Consider the following 20,347-nt stretch of genomic DNA (forward strand, 5'->3'; position numbering starts at 1 on the left):
TTTGTGTAAAAACTTTCTGTGAGGGAGCTTTTAGAGACATTACTTAAACACTTTGGACATCTGGTTCTAATCACCACCACTGTGAACAATTTTGAGTCGGTATTCTCAGGAATGGAACATTTCACACAGACTACTGAATGACTGTTTACATCTCAGTGATTTAAATGTGCAGACGTTTTGAAAATCAGTGCAATTCCATTTTAAGTGGATAAAAATGGCAATGGTCGTCATTCAACAACTGTTCCTAAGAAGATATTTCTTCTTAAAGCCCACTTACGCAATTTTCACATAGATTCTGACGTTCACCAATGTTTTCTTATTTGGGATTTGTTCTTAGGTAAGAACGGAATCTACACACACTCAAGAGCACAAAGGTGCGAACAATTCGGCAGTTTAAGAACACGTCATGAATCTGATGTAGACTTTGTTTTAGGACCTTTCTCAAGAACAAATTAAAAAAAAAAAAAAACTTAGGAAGAAATTGGTGAATGAGGCCTATTGTCATTTGCTTGTTTCCTTGTTTTTGCAGTCTCCAAGTTGATACTCTAATTCTTGTAGATTATCAGTCTTGTATATTATTGCCATTGTTTCACATGAATAATTGGGTGTAAATTGCATAAGTAGCAGTAAAAGGGGTGTAATGAAGACATTGCCCCACCTGCACTGCCAGTTTCAGCCCTCTGAAACGCTGAATGGCACTAATAGGTTAGAATGAATCATCATTGTGGAGTGGTCATAGAATTCGGTTGTATTTATTTCACCATGTTTACTACAGACATTGTCCAATTTCAACTGCACCCTGGCACCCTGACACACTGGTTTGTGTCAGATGTATACAAGATGTGAATTACAAGTACATGGTGAGGTGTTATGAGTGTAGGACAGGATTCCAGCTTCAAAAGATGGGTTCATGCAGGGCTCAGCAGTCATAAACTCATTACAAATCATGAGTGATCCAAAGCACATTTTAGGGTTTTTCTATAATTCAGATCCTCAGCTCATTATTAATCCTTTGAGTCCTGAGCTGAACTACATCTGACAGAGCAGGAAAGTCTAGGCCGAAGGACAATCCACATTGGAAATCCGTAGTCTAGGGATACACTGGTATCAATATTGTTGGCTGTTGCTGATACATAAACATTCATAAAATCAAATAGGACTTTATCTACCTTGATTATCATTAAGCAATTTTTTGGAGATTTGCAGATTGTTTTAAATGGAGACATTTTAGCATATTAACCTGCAAATGTTCTGCTCTTCCAGAGTACAATAAATACGCCATCAAATATCATCTTGAAATATCAGCTAATCTGTCTGGTAATTTTCTAATCAGTTTTCTGCCAGTACTGATACGATTCTGATATCATCGTGCATCTTTACCATAGTCCATATATATAAAGCATTATATTAATAATGCCAAGTTTTCCACAATTCAGCCTGGTGTCAGAGAATTTTTGGCAGAATACCTTTAAATGCTTGGACAATAAAAGCATGTCGTACCATCCTAGAATAAAGAGTATTCCAAGATTTTCCATTACTTCGCAATCGACTTGCATTAAAACGGTACTGACCAGACAGTGGCCAGTGGGATGAATTTGCTCCAAAAAGACTTCAGTCACTTCTCTCTCAAAAACAGCAGGAAAACAGCACTAAATTTGTTAGTTTACTTACTACAGAAATTTCAGTTCAACCCACAAGGATAAAATGTTTGGACTCTTATCATCCAAAAACAGCAGTCTAGATGTAGCTCAGATAGCCATGTTTAAGGCCAGTGCATTGAGGTTCTTCCTTTTTGACATTTCAGTGTCTTTTTATATATACTAGTTTTTCCACTGAGGATTTTGTTGTCCTTGGACAATAATTTCTGTCCCACTGCATTCTGTCTGTTTTTTTCAATTTAACACATGAGAAAGTTTTTTTTATTACTTTTAGTTATTTTGTAAAGCTCAGTAAATTAAACAATGAATCTTATACATTTTGTTTTGTATTTTCTTGCTGGCTAACAGATCTGCTCTATATGCTATGAACTGTTCAGCCAGCAGGTGGCAGCAGGTTTCCTTGAAATTAGACATGAATGTTACTGTTAAACAGCAGTGTCTGTACTCACCATCCACTTTATTAGAAACACCTGCCTTGCCCTTCCACTCTGATCACTTTAAGAGCTCCACGGTGTCACAGTTACAGACTATAGCTCATCTGTACCACAGTCATTACTGGACACTAATATGGTAGGACTACAGAATGGGTGCACAACTCCAGCCCTGCAGGGTTTGTGTTCAACACTGTTTGATAGATCCCCTACTTCAACACACCCACCACACCTGGCAATTAACAAATGAGCTGATTCAGGTGTGTATGAGCAGGAAAGTCTCCAGGACCAGAGTTGTGCATCTCTGGAGCAGAGGACGACTAACAAATTGTACAACAAAAGTTGAGCTACAGTCTCTAATCGTACAAACAGCAAGGTGAAGCTAAAAGGTACGTTTCTAATAAAGTGGTGGGCAATTAAGTTATTATTGTACTCAAGTACTTTTCTTTCAAACGTTGGTACTTAAAGTTTTTCTATTTTTTTGAGCATTTTATTATCACAGCACTATTTTTGACAGTAAAATATATTACTTTTTACTCTACTTTATTATGCAAGATGCTGTGAAATGAAAACTAGATTGTCCATAATGTCCAAAAGAATATGATGCACTTTCATAAATAAATCAAACTAATCATAGCACACTTTTCACCAAATCCCTCTCCTAAATACCAGCCAGTACAGTAACTATGCAGCTGTGACAAGCTTTCAGAAAAGCAGTTTCTTTTTATAAGCAGATACCCTTAAATGTACTTACGTATATTCCTGATACTTCAATACATTTAAAAGTAAGTACTTTTGTACTGTAATTAAAGTAAACAATACAAATAAAGCATTATACTTTTAATAAATGCAATATTTTATCAAAAATATCACTACTCTTATTCAAGTATAGGATTTGTGTACTTTGTCCACCATATTACACAGCAAAACACTTATGTACGTAGGTGGTCTTTTTTCACGGAGTGCATTTACCTGCGCAATTTGACTATGCAACAACAGCAAGCCTTAGTACAGTTTATTTAAAGACCTTCAAAAATACCTATCCATCACAATATAAAATGACTATGGATATTAAACATGAGCTATAAATACAGTACCAGATTGAACTGATGGTTTATTCTGGAAACAGTGTAAATGCACTAAAAGAACGGCACACACATGGAAAGGAATGTTGAATTGCTTTATTAAGTTTGCACTGTGTATACATACACACAGAGTAGTTAGTGGTAGTGATTCTGACAGACTGCAGCAGTCTCTCAGCTCAACTCTCTCTCTCTCTCTCTCTCACATCATCCGTACAGGATCAGACAAGGTCACTTTTGCTTCACATTTGTGCGATCATCTTTCGTTTGGCGTCAAGCAAAAGCAACTACACACAGTTTCTTCCGGCACGTCTTAAAGTGATATTAAAGGCACTACAACGTGAGCTCAGGTGGTTGTAACGCAAACGCTTCAGGCAGTAACTGGGAAATACACAAGTATATAATTTTACTATTTAAAAAAAAAAAATCAAATTTTTTGTCCGACATTTAGATAAAAAAAATCATTTGGATTAGCTGGAATGTAAGCGAATCATTTTTCCATTAAAAAAAAAAAAAAAAGACTGCACCTTTAATCATTAATCCACATTTTTTCCTTTGCCTCACACTTCTGCCCAGCGAAAGGTTTTCAAAGTGTGAAATCAGAGAGACAGATGAATTACAACACGGATAAGACACAAAATAAAACTTTAAAATGCATAGATGTTTTCAATTTCAGCTTTTCGCTGCTTCTTTAAGCTGCTTAAACTGCTTTTATGGAAAAGCACAACACTACAGACAGAAATTCAGAGATCAGCATATTAAATGAATGACTTATCGTTGCACAGATGTGACTTGTTAATAGCTTAACTGGCTCTGAGGCCTATCATCATTTATAAAGCTGAAATATTACGAATCTACTACCAGGGCCCGACCAACATTTCAGTTGGCCAATAATCAGCCAATATTCAGCCAACATTGACGACTCGTGGTTTCATTGGTGTCGCCATAAACATCACCAGTAACGTGCCAATAAATAATAACACCATCATCAGGATGCAAGTTTAAATTTCTGACAGCAATAATGTTTAAACTGGTAAACCTGAACACAAAACACCATCATGGTTAATGTTACAATAACACGTGAAATGTATCCCAAGCTAACCTTTAGTGTGAAAACGTTTTATACGCACTTTAATGAAAAGAACTAATCAAAAACAAGAAAACCGCAAAGAATTCTGCATAGCTCCACCACTAGTGCTTAAATATATGTGAAGTTTCTGTTGTTTGATTTTAAGTGTGATAATTGAGACGTACCAAGCATATCAGTAAGCAGTAAGCACTGTATAACTACAACTGTAGTATAAATCGAAAATCTAAAATGTAAATATGAAAATATTTCGACCAATTTTATTGGTTCTTGGAATTTTAAGACCCTTAAAATTGGTATTGGTATCAGCCACAAGTGTTCAAATCAGTCAGGACCTACTGACGCGTAAACAATCTCTAATAATTAACAGAAATTGCTCAGTTATCGGAATGATGTATGCCACAGTCCCCTTTAAAATATATCATTTGGACTAACTGGCAATTCCCTTATCTTTCTCAGTTATACTCCTTCAGACTATTAAAAACACTGCTACTATTGAAATGAATCAATTACACTATTCTTATTTTGCAGCCACTTATTTCAGTCTTAAGCATTCAGCTGTTAGGCCTCTTTGGTGCTTTGCATGTTAATTATTTAATTTCAGCAAAGCTGTGTGGTGTCATAAAATAGTAAAAACGCTGCGACTGTCACAAACACAATACACTTACTGCCCATACTGACACTAGCAAAAGCCAATATTTAGACTTTCTCATGTTTAGTGATTAGCTGACTTCACTGTAGAGCACTACCACAGCTCTAACACACTGGTCTTTTAATACATTTGGTTTTAAATATGAAGATAACCGTGTGTTGCAGTCAAAAGCTTTGCATATTTTTTCACGACAGACATCATATACAGTCACGAAGAAACATCCGAGTTAAAATAACGAGTGCTTTTTACGTGTGGTACAAAAAAGGAGCGTCCCGAAACAGCTCTGCTACTTTAATGTCTTTGGAGATATTCATATAGTTGTTCAGTCTACGTTGTTCCATCTTGATTTATGTGAGATGAAAAGAAAATATCACTAAAGGTAGACAGTAGCAAAAGCATTTGATTTGTCATAAAGTGCTTCATGTGACATTATGAGCTACCTGGTGGTTTCGCTTCCCACTTACAACACAAACATACAAAGCTCACACTGCACAGGGACACTAACCATCTTGAATAAAATGTTGGTTACAAGAAATAATTTCTGTAAGATCTATATGATCTATAAGATCCACTTGCAACAGACATTCAGGGAACCGTTAAATACAGATATAAATATAGCTCTTCCATCAATAATAAAAAAAAAAGATAAAGACAAAGCTAAAAAACTACTCTTTAGGCATGAGCCTCATGCTCCTGGGAGCAGGACTGCAGTGACTGATCTGATCTGGCACAGCCTTTAGTGAGATGACTTGTCAGAATGTTGTTGTGCGTGATGTGTATTGCAAGTAAAAGATGTGACTGTGATTGTTCCACAGCCAGGATAATGTCTGTGATTCTACCAATTCAGTGAGAATGACGATTTATCTTTGGACCCCTCTGGCAAAGAAGTGTGTCAGTGACCAGCAGGCAACCTGGACATGGTCACACAGGCATATGCATCTCCGAGTACTCATCCTGTCCCTCCCTTACATCAAACTTGGGCTCTGCGTCCTCTGCATCAAGCTGTGAGAAAAACAAACAAAATTTGGAATGTTATGACATAGTTTAAGAGGTCGCAATGAGTGCGTTTACATGCACTCAATATACAGATCATAACTGGATTTCTGCAGTTATCTGATTACTGAAATGGTCATGCAAACAGCATACACCGATTTCTCAGATCGGAGTAAGGTCTAGAAATCCGATTAAGAGAGCTGGAATTCAGCTCAGTGCATGTAACTCTTCCTCAGATTTCTTTCGAACTTCTCAGTCTGCGCACGTCCGAAAACAGACTGCGGTACCGGAAATCAGCAAGCAATGTTGCCACAAGATGGCAGCAAAACACTTTCGGAGTGACGCTGAAACCAACTAGATGCTCGATGAAACGAAGGATTTAAATATTCTTCATCTTTTACATGATGCATGTTCACATTTTCAGGTAAAGCGCTGCAATGTTTAAAGAAAAAAAAAGTTCGAGTTTTACATTACGTTTATGCCACGTTGTCTTCTGTTTATTGGCTGGCTGCAAAGCAGAAATCTAATTACTGCCTGACTCATGTAGACCTGGAGTTTCCCGTTATCTGATTACTCAAGCGCATGTAAACGTGTTGATCGGATTACTGACAAAATCTTATTTTCTGCAGTTATTGGATTATAAAGTGCATGTAAACGCACTCAATATGATCATAGCTGGGGTTTAAAGGAATAGTACAAAAAAAAAACCTACACCTTTTTCACCATACCCCAAACGTAGTCAATCAACAAAAATATGTAAGAGCTGTAACACTAATGTAGCCAGTAAGTACCAGCACTGTACGAACTAATGAATTAACTGAATCTCTCCTTAAATAGACTTGCTTTCTGAAACTGTATGGCACACTGTTGTCTATAATTAGCAAAATGACGATTTAGGCGTGCACTTTGTGCAGTGGTAATTGGTGGCTTATAAGCTACCATTACTTGTTGTCTACATTAGCCTCGTAGTTCCAGCGCAAAACTAAAGAAGCAAATTCACACACCGCTGATTTTTTTGCCAAACTGGCGCAAATATTTTTAACCCTAAAAAAGGGGCGCACTCTGAAGAACCACAGGTTTATGCAATCATACGGTATGCAAAAGAGAGTGGGGCACAACCTAACACGGTGTTAAATGTAACAGATTTTTAAAATTTAGTTAAACATGTTGAAGTAAAACATGCTTCTAGCCACTTTCTCATTTTACCTTAGCCACATTATCTATGAAGTCTAACAGCTGTCTGACATATTTCAAGATTTATAATGAAAACTGCTTTTATATCCTAAAAGTATTTCTGTTTTCATTATACACTTTTCCAATTACAGAGTTGTGTCTTTAAGACACAGAATTCACACCTATATTAATTTATTCACCTTCTCAGTGGTTGCAATACAGCACAGTTTTGAAGCATATAAACCATGTAGCAGTGAGAGTTAGAAGGTTAAAAGTATGCCTTCCACATGGGGGTGTTAGTTATAACATGGTATTTCAACTAAACCTCCTAAAGTAACAATTTCCCCCATATACCTTCAAATCAAATGTATTATAGATGTCATATTTTACTTTTTTATATTTTTCAAATAAAATATTTTTCAGTTTCGTCATGCTGATAATTGCTGTGCTATTTTTAGTCAAAATAAATTTGCCAGTGATATTCACCAAAGGACTGTTTTGAATCAATTGTGTTTGCATCAATTTACCAGACTTTCCTGTTACAACCCCAGCTACAGAATAAAGTTGTAATATTTTTACTCACATCACTTTTGGCTGAGTTGTTCACAGTGGTGCTCTAAACAAATGTTTGAGTTCATAGCAGATGTGTACATTAAAAAAAAAAAAACAACTAGTAATCTTGCTCAAACATTTAACATTTTAAAGAAGTCTGCTCTTCCTGGGATATACACATATAAAACATATAAAAACAGCTTTATAAATCCCTGTGTTTTAAGTTAAACAAATACACAACAGTACTTGCTGACCATGTGAACAACACTTCACAATTGCACTTTTACAGTCTTAGTTTTATCTAAAGGTTTCTCTAAGGCAGTGGACCAGAGGAAAACTCACACACTGCAACTCGCGATAGTTGAAGATCCGTGGGAGCAGGAACTTCCTGAGGGGCACCGTAAGGATGAGCAGAAAGGGAAAGGCTAACGAGGCCACAGTGGTCATAACGGCCCAGAGCACAGCCAGACACACCATTTGGATACCAGTGAAAAGGTGCATGCGTAGAGTACGCACCTGAAATAGACAGGTCAAAAGGTTAATGACGTGTGATGGAATATTGGCAAGTCCTAATTTATCAGTGCAAATCCTAGCCTGATGACTTTTAGTCCCACCCCTACAATTCACACCTTAGGCTAACCCAAACCCAGACCTGAAACAAAGGAAAAGCACAAAGTAACGACATCGAATTATCATTATTGCTTTATCATGCAAGCAGAACATGGTACTTATTGACTATGTGTGGACAGTGTGGCGAGGTAGCCGTGCCCTTAAGGTGACTGACCTTGCGCACGTAGGTGTGGTCCGGGTGGTATTTAGGAGGCATTAGCAGCAGCATCATGCGCTCAGTCAGCTGGATGCCGTTGAGCGACATCACCCCCATGTACAGGAAAATGCCAAAAAGCACAGCGATGGGGATCTGTCTTAAAACGTCTCCAATCACAATAGAGAGACCTGTGGAGACATCGGGAAAGACGTGATTAGTGTTTACATCCTCAAATATCCCCCCTTTTTCAGCACCAATACTAAAAAGAAGCCTACCAACGAGAACTGCTACAAGAAGTCCAGTCACTCTCTGCTCCTTCACTTCTTGGATGCGGGGTTTATCACCAGGGGCGACAGCCTTGCTCATGACTGTGAGGGCGTTGGTGTGGGTCACAGAACGCACTGTGGCAGCAGCCAACCATGGGAGGCCGAACAACGCTGAAATCCCCCCCACAGCCACAATGATCAGCAGGTCTAAATGAAAGCCAGAACCCTTCACCAACATCCTCTCTTTCTTACTTACAATCAGTCTGAGAGAGAGAAAGAGAAAGAAAGAGAGAGAGAGAGAGAGAGGGAGAGAGAGAGAGAGACTTACAAACATAGAACAGAACTTGACAGCACATCAGATACAGTGACAGAGAACTAAAGGACTTCAAAGAAAAATCAGAAAAATTAAAATCAGAAATGGTAATCAAAGAAGCATAAGAACAAATTAGAGCAGAGGTTTCTTAACCCTCTTCCTGGGGACCCACTATCTTATATAGATTCAACGGTTAACTGCCTCAACACACCTAATCCAGCTCATCGACTGATTATCTACTCCTTCATGAACTGGTTCGGATGTTTAGAGCCAACAAATAGTTGACACCATGCAAGACACAGTGCTGTGATTGGTTCACGTGCTTCCTTTCGCTTCTATACGGGAAAGGCTAACGAGGCCACGAGTGGTCATAACGGCCCAGAGCACAGCCAGACACACCATTTGGATACCAGTGAAAAGGTGCATGCGTAGAGTACGCACCTGAAATAGACAGGTCAAAAGGTTAATGACGTGTGATGGAATATTGGCAAGTCCTTAATTTATCAGTGCAAATCCTAGCCTGATGACTTTTAGTCCCACCCCTACAATTCACACCTTAGGCTAACCCAAAACCAGACCTGAAACGGTTAACTGCCTCAACACACCTAATCCAGCTCATCGACTGATTATCTACTCCTTCATGAACTGGTTCGGATGTTTAGAGCCAACAAATAGATGACACCATGCAAGACACAGTGCTGTGATTGGTTCACGTGCTTCCTTTCGCTTCTATACGCTCCTTCAGATCCCAAAAGCAAACAACAACAATGGAACCTGTGAACTTTCATGATCACATCTTTCTTTAGTGGGGCAGCATTGAGGGTTAAAAAAATGTCTTAATTCTTTCATCTCCAACCTGTTTGTTAAAACATGACACATCGACCTTTCAGCGTCCTGGTCCAAGCCTCCACTGGATGAAGCCTAAACTGGCTCTTGTGGCTCTGAGAGCTGGGGCAGGGGTTAGATTTAGCAATGAAATAATCACTACGATAATGAAAGGGAACGGTTTGGATTAGATTCAAACTTGGACATCCCACCAATGTAATTTCTTTTCATGTGTGTTGAATAGGTTTATCAGGTCTAAATTACTTACATTGCCACGTCAATGATCTGCATTGTAAACACACGCACAGTTGTGCGGAGGTGCTGCCGCCATGTTTGTGCTTTAGAACGTAACTGCCATGAAACAATCAAAAAATAACTTTATTTCACTGATTCACTGTTTTGTTCTCGCTAATGCCACTCCCTCTCTTCATTCACTCTGTAGCTTAATCGACCACGACTGCTTTCTCTCTCATTGAGCTGGAGGGGCCAGCTTTAAATGGTACACTGCTCAGGCATAACATTATGACCACCTCCTTGTTTCTATGCTCAGTGTCCATTTTATCAGCTCCACTTACTATATAGGTGCACTTTGTAGTTCTACAATTACAGACTGTAGTCCATCTGTTTCTCTGCATACTTTGTTAGCCCCCTTTTACCCTGTTCTTCAGTGGTCAGGAGCCCCATGGACCCTCACAGAGCAGGTACTATTTGGGTGGTGGATCATTCTCAGCACCGCAGTAACACTCGCGTGGTGGTGGTGTGTTAGTGTGTGTTGTGCTGGTCTGAGTGGATCAGACACAGTTTTTAAACTGTGTCCACTCACTGTCCACTCTATTAAACACTCCTACCTTGTCAGTCCACCTTGTAGATGTAAAGTCAGAGACAATAGCTCATCTGCTGCTGTGCAGTTTGTGTCGGTCATCCTCTAGTTCTTCATCAGTGGTCACAGGATGCTGCCCACAGGATGCTGTTATTGATATTTTTGGTTGGTGGACTATCCTCAGTCCAGCAGTGACACTGAGGTGTTTAAAAACTCCAGCAGCACTGCTGTGTCTGATCCACTCAGACCAGCACAACACACACTAACACACCACCACGCAAGTGTTACTGCATTGCTGAGAATGATCCACCACCCAAATAGTACGTGCTCTGTGAGGGTCCTGTGGGGTCCTGACCACTGAAGAACAGGGTAAAAGGGGGCTAACAGAGTATGCAGAGAAACAGATGGACTACAGTCTGTAATTGTAGAACTACAAAGTGCACCTATATAGTAAGTGGAGCTGATAAAATGGACAATGAGCTTAGAAACAAGGACATAATGTTATGCCTGATCGGTGTATGTCTAAACAGCAATGTACAAATCCCTCTCATTCTGCCATTAATGAATCTAAAGTGACAATGTCTATCTCTTGTCACTAGCTGGTTCTCACAGTTCACGTGGGGAGTGAAGTGGATTTAGAGCAGGCATTGAAATTTGAGCTACTACTACTCAACTGTCATTCTAAAGCTTTAGAAAGGTAGTTACAGGCGTGCTCTGTATTGAAAAATCTTTGCTTTAAAATGTGAGTGCTCTTTGGAATCAAGGGGCATTTCCTAACAGTTCAGCTAGGACATGTCAATATAATTTTAATTTAAAGAGTGCCTTGGTGTGGAGAGTATTTTCCCTTTCTTCTTCCTCATTGTCATTCTTCCACTTCCCTTGCAATGAGAAAGAGGATGAAATGGCTGCAGTTGATAAGGTGAGCTACAATTTTTAAATGAATGAGGAAAAATAGTGTTTGGTGCCAGTGAGCCTGAACATTAGCTACCTAACCTTGCTAACACTAGCATCCACTGACAAAAGCCAAACTGGCCCTTTGCAGATACCCTTGATATAGGCTATGGGCCCACTGGCGCCAAACTTTGTTTTCCTTCCTTCCTTTAAGAATTGTAACTTACCTTATAAACTGTATCCATTTCCTCTTCTCCTTCTCATTGCAAGGAAAGCAGCAGAATGGCGATTGAGTAGTTTCTGGACTCTATTCAAACATCAAGGGACACAGTACTGCTGCACGTTGAAAAGACGAGAGCCTCAGCCAACACAGTAGAGGCTTGGACTTGGACGTGATGTATCAGCAGGTCACGTCTTAACAAGCGGATATTATTAAAGAAATCAAGGCACGCATGAGATGGAAGGGGATAGTGGCTCACGTGGTGATCTGTGTCTCCATGAAGATGAGGATGAAGACGAGCAGGGCAGGCAGAATGCTGGCAGCCATCATCCAGATGGGGAACTGGCCATCAGAGCCCAGTGGGTGGATCACCCAGCCACGTTTTTCTGGGCTGGTCACATTGAAGCCATCAGGCACACTCAGCTTCTGTGGAGAGAAAGGAGGAATTCTAGTAAAATAGAGCATAATGAAGTAAGGCATCAATTAAAGTTGGAGGGTGGATGTTGCTCTCTTCAACCTCAACTTCTCTTAGCCAACTATGATGCAAACAAGGGCTTAACATTTTGAGGAAACTATCTAATACTGTGACTGCTATTTAAATGCGATTATTTTATACACATCAGACTTAAACACTGAATGTAGTGTGCTCAACTGACATATTTTCCCACTAATAATGCAGGATGTTATTAAAATTGGCAATAATGTAGAATATAATTAAAACTGCAGCTCTTGACATCTGAAAACTGCAGCTCTTTCACATGGTGATTTTGATACAAAAACGATTAATTGTTCAAACCAATGTGAACTTTGATGAAATAATGTATGAAAATGGGGTATAAAGGGTTTTCACCTGGGTGAAGGTGTCTTTTATGCTGTAGTCCACCAAAACCATGATGAAGATTGCAATAGGAACTCCAAAATCTCCTATTACCCTGCGAAGCTTAGACACAGAAGAGATGCATTTTATAAATTAATAATAATGTAATAGTTAGACTATCACTTTTTAGTGTGTTTTCTCCATATCTTATCCATTAACAAAACTGAGGCATTTCTGAGATGCAAAAAGCAGCTTACACGGCCAGGAAAGAAGGCACTGTTCTTGAATTTGCGCAGATAGAAGGCAATGAAGAAGGTTCCCGACATGAGCACCAGCGACAGCAGAGCTGTGTTGGGCTGGTTCAGGACTTTCCCAGGGGTGTCCGCAGAGCTACTAAAGTTGCTATGTAACTGCGGTGTGGTGTCGTTTGGTGTTGTGCTGTTGCAGGGCCTAAGAGGGTGGTCCTTAAAAATCTGTGTGAGAAGAGATGAGGGCAGTTAGAATGTCTTCAAGACTATAGACTATAGTTATTGTTTCTACTACTACTACTACTACTACTACTATTATTATTATTATTATGGACAGTTTCTACCTTGAAAAGCTTTGCAAAGGTCTCGTAGATGAAGATGAGGGAGATGAGGAAGGAGAAGATCTCCTGGGTGAAGCGGGAGACAAAGCGTACCAGGAAGCTTCCCTCAAAAGCCACCATAAGCACCACAATGATGACCAGCCAAAACCCAATCCATACACGGCCTGTTAGGTACTCCATTCCATAGGACTTGCAGAACTACCACAAACATAAGGCAGTTGTGTGAAGGATTTTGCAAAGGAAAGCTGTTAAAGGTGCAGGTGAATGGTTATATAAGAGCATGCTAAGAAACTCACAGAAAAAAATGCTTCTTCAAACACCAGTAGTGGCCCAGAGAAGCCAACCACAAGGAGCGGCTGAGCACCCAGCAGACAGAACACGATTCCCTGCATTGCAGTGGCGATGATAAGCTCAGAGACACCAATCAACCCCCCAGTCTTTTCACCTGCAAGGAAGAAAAGGTACAAAAAGATTTTTCATAAAGCAGTGGTTCCTGGAGTACCCTGGCCTGGACATTTTAGAGCTTTTCCTACTCTACCACACCCTATTCCTCAGGAAGGGCTTTGTAATTAGCTGACTTGTTGGATCCAGTGCGTTACAGCAGGGAAAACACCAAAATATGCAGGGCTGTACCAGCGTTAGCAATCACAGTCAAACAATACAAGCAAATATTTCACTCAAAACAATCACGACATGTCAAACCAACTAACCTAAAAGTCCTCCAAAGGTGATTGCAGGAGAGAGGGCAGCAAAGTAAATGAATATGACAGCAGCCATGCACTGAGGGTTGAGGGCATCCTTGAAGTCACTGATGTATTTGGGATAACGGTTTTGCGCATCCCGAATCATACCACCAAACATGCGGCCTGTTCTCCGAAGGGGATCATCTCGGGGTTTAAATGGGGGCAAAAGAGCTGGACAAAAGTACAGGAAAAAATTACAAGTTTATCACCAGAAATGAGGAAAAACCTCACAAAACAAAAAAAAAAGTGTACATGAGTGTTTGCATCTGTGTCTTTGCGTTGTACCTTCATCCTCAGGGCTCTTGGGCTCTTTGGCCTGTAGCTTGACCTCTTGCTCATGTCTTTTGCGCAGCATCTCTCTTTGGAAGCGAGCTACTGAGTGGAGCAGCTCGTCCCCACCCACTTCAGAGGGAGGGAGTACGATACTGCAATCCAAGAAGCTGTTAATAGCCGTCAGCAGGTCCTGCCGTTCATCTGCCAGATACGCTGCCTCATGAAAGTGCTGACAGACAAAAAGACACCGGGTTAAGTGGCATAAAGGCAAATTAATTACAGTCAAATTGGAAGAAACAGTGGTTTTATTAGACAAGATCATGTATTTGTCATGCAGAGGGACGCATCCAAATGTGTCTAACTTGATATAAGATATACTTCAAGCTTGTGATGCACTGTTACTATCAAGCTACAGTCAGTTTAAATAATACTGTGAAGCTAAACTCAATGAATTGTCTCATCTTCCCTTGCGAAAAAGAAGCATACTTAAGCATACTTACATTTTTAAAGATGCTTTAGTACATTTTTGTTGCATTTTAGTTACAATATAAGTCGAACTATTAAATCAAATATGGCCATCAGGACACTCAAGAGTATACATTTAAAATATGTTTCAAGAGTAGCAATATTTCTGTCTTAACAAATACTTAAGTTGACTTCACTGCAACATAAGTTGTTTCAATTAAGAACACTTGTAGGGATAGACAATGTATTTCAACACTACTTAAATATAATTTAAGTTAGAATAATTTGTGTTTAGTTATTCTTGATAAGATATTTAAATGTATACTAAATTATGTTTTATTACAAATATATCAAAATAAATGCATTTTATTTGTTGAATGTATATTCAGTGATATTTAAACCTAAATTAAAATGCATTTAAGCTCCAGTGGTTCATTTATAGTATATTCCAAGTGTAAGAAGAGTTATGTCTTCAAATTGCATAAGTGCAACTTAAGTTGTTACAAACACACTCAAAAGCACAACTAAACGCATTTAATATATATTCAATCTAAATTACAATTGTAATTTAAACACACCTAAGTGGTCATTAAAAAGTTTTTAAAAAAGTGTAAACTTGTGTACTTTTGATTATTTAATACACCATTTAATTATTAAATTATTTAATACATATAGTACATGCATTTTAATAATTAATTAAATAAATAAATGCATTTTTCTTTCACAAAAGTTACCTTATCAGACATAAGAGTAGATATGGAGCGGCCGATCTGGTGGTAGTCCATGTTCGCGATAGGGGGACCCAAAAGGACAAAGAGAAAGCGCACTGGTATTGGCACCTCCAGAACCGACTCCAACAGAACTGCCTCCTGCAGCCGCACAAAGGCCATGGATGGCTGGTCCAGGAAGTCCACACTGCCTGTGGAGATTCATATCATTTAAAAAAATCACATCATTCCATTCACCTGGTGTAGCGTCACAAATCACTAAATCAACCAAATTATCAGGCATGACCTTTTATATTAGCTGAGTTTCAGGTTTTTTTTATATTCTTAGTAAGTAGTAGTAGTATTTTCTCACTAGTGTACCTGTATACTATTCATTTAAATATGTCAACATCTGAATAGCAAAAATTATTAAGCCTTGTGTGGTGTTGGGGTCTGTGGGACCCAATTTCAATGTTTGCAAAAAGAAAAATTGATGCTATTTATTTATTATTATTATTTCAACCCCAGACTCTATGACCTTTGCTCATTTTCTGTGAGAAACATATAAAAACACATTTTTAATAACTTCACACTGTACACACCCTACACATTTATATTACACGTGGTGTTGGGGTGAACCCGCAGGGAATAAAAATGTGGAGGTGCTGTGTCCCTTCACTCTGTTCTCCTCATACATGGCCTGCTGTTAGTGTGTGTGTGTATATATATATATATATATATATATATATATATATATATATATATATATATATATATATATATATATATGTATATGTGTGTGTGTGTGTGTGTGTGTGTGTGTGTGTGGACAACATGGACAGGCTGCTGACTGGCTACAGCTGCTAAAGGAGAACCCTACTTGCCACTTGTGATATTTTAAACGTCTGGTATTTTTACATAAATTGTTATGGCTGTTTAACCAATAAACCAATAATGCAGTGGGTCCACTAGACCACTGAGTAACAGAAACATGAACACCACACAAGGGTTGAAAAGTCCATCCCTATTTGGAATGTTATGTAGTGGAAGCCAACTGACCCACAAGCACGACCGTGGCCTCTGCATTTTCTGGGATTTTTTCCAGAAGCTTGAGCTCATGCTTCGATTTAGATCTGTGCATGCCCGACATTGAAGTATCTTTCTGCAGAAACACAGACGACCAGTTATATATAAAGATAAACACATAAGCAGTCTATCTCAGTCGCACGCACATACGCAACTACCTGCAGTACTTCATTCTTCTCGATGTCGACGCGAGTTTGTGAGTCGGAGTCGCCAGTTCCTGCTATAAGTGGGTCTGTGGCAGAAGGTTCTGGAGGGGCGATGTGATTGTTGCTGTTGTGATGGACCATCAGAGAAGCCAGGCTGGCTGCTGAGATGTTTCTGTTGAATGAGCTGTGCTCCTTTCCATCAGTCGGGTGGCTGAGAGGAGAGAAGAGAGCAGATAAGTTTCAGTCACACCTCACAGCACAAATGTGTGGGAGCTGTTGTGTGTATGTGTATGTGTATGTGTATGTGTGTGGGTGTTAACCTGTGTTTGAGCAGCAGAGCTCGGAGCACATTGGCTCTGTCTTCTGCTCTGATCTGGTCAGAGATGATCATCTGTTCCACCACTTGGTGAGCAATGCCAGGCAGGGTCCTCTGGTCCAGGTCCAACAGCACAGCACCTGCTCACAAACACAACTAATCTCAGTTCCCATAATCAAATACTCAACAGGTGTGTAAAATCTCTGACCTTACAATTCAAATCAATTAGGATTCTTCAGGCAACTATTTATTGCATCATAAAATCTCAAATTTTGATTAAGAATGATTGTTAACACATCGAATAACCAAATAACTCGGAACTATTTATAGTCAGTAAATACAGACAATGCATAAAAAAACACAAAGCTTTAAGTTCTAATCATGTTTATTTTCAAGAAGTGTCGTATTTATATATTTATATAACCAAAATCATATTGCAATTTTTAAAATTAAATACTTTTTTAATATTGCAAAACATAATTGTAAAAAGTTGTGATATGTGAAATGCTAAGAAAAACAAAAAGTAGTGATCAGTGAATTCTGTTTAGCCTGCTATAAACTAATAACACCATAAATAATATGTAAATGTTTTCCCCTATGAACTTCATTGGTTTTTTTGTAAGTATACATGTCTAAAATTTGCTATGTGTAACATGTTCCAAAAAAGTTGGGACAGGAGCATGTTTACCACCATGTTACATCAACTTTCCTTTTAACAAGACAAAAAAAAAATCATTTGACGACTGAACCGTATGACATCTTCACTGTCGTATTTTGTGTTTCATAATGTACCACATTTTCAGGGGAAGACAGGTCTGGACTGCAGGCAGGCAAATCTAGCAGCCACACTTTCTGAATACATAACCATTCTGCTGCAACACATGCAGAATGTGGTTTAGCGTTAGTGAAATAAGCTCAGGCTACTCAGAAAAGGACAAAATCTAGAAGGCAGACTATGTTGCTCTAAATGTGTTCAGCCTTCACAGATGTGCAACTTATGCACCAATACCCCCCATACCATGACAGACCACCAGTTTTTGAACTTAACACTGGTAACAGTCTGGATGGTCTATTGAACACTATGTCCATTATTTAACATAAACATTCTGAAAGTTTGACTTGTCGGACAACAATATATGTTTCTGCTGTAAATCGATCAATTTCAGATAAGCTCAAACCCAGAGAAGTTGCAGTGTTTCTGGACATTGCTGACATATGGCTTCTGCTCTGCATAGCACAGTCTTAACTTGCATTTGTGGATGCAGTGATAAACCGTGTTTATTGAAAACATTTTGTCATGGTATTCCTGAGCCCGTGTGGTCATATCCGTCATAGAAGCATGCCAGTTTTTAATGCAGTGCTGTCTGAGGGACCGAAGGTCACAGGCATTCAGTCATAGTTTTTGCCCTTGCTTTTTACACACAGAGATTTCTCTGGTTTCCCTTAGTCTTATGCACCACACAGCGTGAAACGCCTAAAATCCTTACAATTGCTCACAATGTTGCCTTTATACTGCTGGATTATTCTCTGCCACATTTTTTGGCAAGTGGCAAGCCTCGACCCATCCTTGCTCGTAAAGGACAAGGCATTTCCTAGATGCTCCTTTTTATAGCCACACATGACTGTATCACCTGTTTAGGATGTTTTTTCGAACATTTAACAACATTCCTAGTCTTAAACTGCCTGTCCCAAATTTTTGGAACGTGTTGCAGGAATCAATTTCAGAATACATATAAAAAATACTGACTTTGTACTTCGTTTTCATTTAAATACAGGTCAAAAATGATTTACAAACGACTAAATTTTGTTTTTCAATTTGCGTTTCACATGCTGTCCCAACTTTTTTTGAACTGATGTTTGTATTAAGGTCAATTAAGTAGACCTTCAGAGGCATCTTAATACCCTAATGCACTTTTACTCACCTGCTACTAAGGAAGGGGAAACACTGTACTGAAGAGATACCACTCCATAGTCCATACCCAAAACTCTCATAACTGGACGTAGCTGTCTATGGCTTTGGGTTCTGTGTGTGTGTGCTGCTCACTAGGCTCCAGCCTTGTGCTTACCGTGTGAGATGGTCCTGCGGAGCTCAAGCAGGCTGCGGAACGACAGCGAGGCAACATGAGGTTTGCCCCAGCGATCCGTCTCCTCCTCTACGTCTTCCTCAAACTTGATCCAGCGAGCAGTTTCTCTCCACTGCATCTCCTGATTCTTATCCATCACCAGCTCGTTCAGCTCCACAAACACCTGAGAATCAACCCACACAGACAGTTTAATACACACACAGTGCTGCCAAATGACAGGATTGCTAATTTATTAACAAACATGCTAATGTTTATGTCACTATATCTACCTTGGTTTCACTGTGCTGAGATTTAAGATATAGAATAAAGCCTGAAGGACTAAAAGCTGCTGGTTAAAGATGCATTTTCAGGATTCCAAATCAGAATCCAGTTCATTACAACTGGCAAATACAACCCAAAACAAACAACATCTGATAATCTGCACACCCATGCATGTGGAAACCTCAGATCATGTGATAGTTCATATTTTTGCTCGAACTAATCAAGTCTTTACATCTAGTCCACTCTGCACTGCAGATATTAGTTAGACAATCTCACAGTTAATAGTAAACCAACAGACATCCCATGAAGTATTATGCACAAATTACAGCATATTTTTGGTTATTTTAACATGCTGCAACTCAGCCAAATGAAGAGAATCTGATACTCTTACCAAATAAATCCTTACGACTGTAAAAGTTTCTTAATGTAGCCACAACATTAGGCACAAAAACATGCTGAGAGTCATCTTGACACACGCACGCACAAACACTCAAGTCATGGTGTGAGGTTAGAAGCAAACCAATAAAGGTGAGCATATACAAGCCTAAGCAAACCATTGGTCTCCCAATCCACTCAGCCGTGCTCCAAGCAGCCGTACCTTGAGCTGCCGGGCCATTCGGACCCTGCTGTAGTCCGCAGCGCGAGGCCACGATCTCCTCTGATAAAAACAGCAGTCTGAGTAAGCCATCTCAGTCCAGCAGGGGCCCTAACCCACTAACTGAGCATGATGACAATGCAACTTGAATTTATTCTCCTGAACCCACCAGAAGGCACCAGAACAGGGTAGAAATACCAATACTAATCAAATATAGAGTCACGATAAAGGTAAAAGAATATCTGTCAAGTGAACGGACATACATGTCTAGCTTGTGATCAAATCTTGCAGGCTGGCAACATATATACCCTACTACTGTGTAGACACCCATTGATATCGGACAAGGAGAGCATTATTATTCAGGAGAGTGTTATTTTTATCTCCTCTGTAAAATATATTACATTCTTTTTGAAATCATAGGTAAAAGCACGGTGTTGGGCAATAGTTTGCAGTCGTGGCCCTGGAGTATTTTCGTGTTTCCCCTTCTCCAACACAGCTGATTTAACTAATTAATAAGCTCTTCTAACAAGAAGAAA

At 39.3% G+C, this 20,347-nt stretch overlaps 1 protein-coding gene across 7 annotated transcripts in view; it reads right to left on the reverse strand.

Annotated features, from left to right (window-relative positions):
* Window positions 1-5,392: 5,392 nt before the first annotated feature.
* The window catches only part of slc4a2a (solute carrier family 4 member 2a), a 45,316-nt gene continuing 30,361 nt past the window's right edge, over window positions 5,393-20,347 (reverse strand). For 6 of the 7 annotated variants that reach the window (XM_036596413.1, XM_036596414.1, XM_036596417.1 and 3 more), the window contains exons 8-23: window positions 18,938-19,118; window positions 16,876-17,011; window positions 16,568-16,766; window positions 16,383-16,485; window positions 15,351-15,535; window positions 14,164-14,380; window positions 13,846-14,049; window positions 13,432-13,580; window positions 13,139-13,333; window positions 12,804-13,019; window positions 12,580-12,669; window positions 11,989-12,155; window positions 8,670-8,923; window positions 8,413-8,582; window positions 7,971-8,144; window positions 5,832-5,912 (exon numbers count right to left, since the gene is read on the reverse strand). In XM_036596413.1, coding sequence (XP_036452306.1) covers window positions 5,832-5,912; window positions 7,971-8,144; window positions 8,413-8,582; window positions 8,670-8,923; window positions 11,989-12,155; window positions 12,580-12,669; window positions 12,804-13,019; window positions 13,139-13,333; window positions 13,432-13,580; window positions 13,846-14,049; window positions 14,164-14,380; window positions 15,351-15,535; window positions 16,383-16,485; window positions 16,568-16,766; window positions 16,876-17,011; window positions 18,938-19,118 — 2,721 coding nt within the window. Of the gene's footprint in view, window positions 5,913-7,970; window positions 8,145-8,412; window positions 8,583-8,669; window positions 8,924-11,988; window positions 12,156-12,579; window positions 12,670-12,803; window positions 13,020-13,138; window positions 13,334-13,431; window positions 13,581-13,845; window positions 14,050-14,163; window positions 14,381-15,350; window positions 15,536-16,382; window positions 16,486-16,567; window positions 16,767-16,875; window positions 17,012-18,937; window positions 19,119-20,347 lie in introns of all 7 variants that reach the window. The other variant, XM_036596411.1, reaches the window with a different exon arrangement.

The sequence above is a fragment of the Colossoma macropomum genome, unplaced genomic scaffold, assembly GCF_904425465.1.
Source record: "Colossoma macropomum unplaced genomic scaffold, Colossoma_macropomum, whole genome shotgun sequence".
In the NCBI taxonomy this organism is placed as follows: domain Eukaryota; kingdom Metazoa; phylum Chordata; class Actinopteri; order Characiformes; family Serrasalmidae; genus Colossoma; species Colossoma macropomum.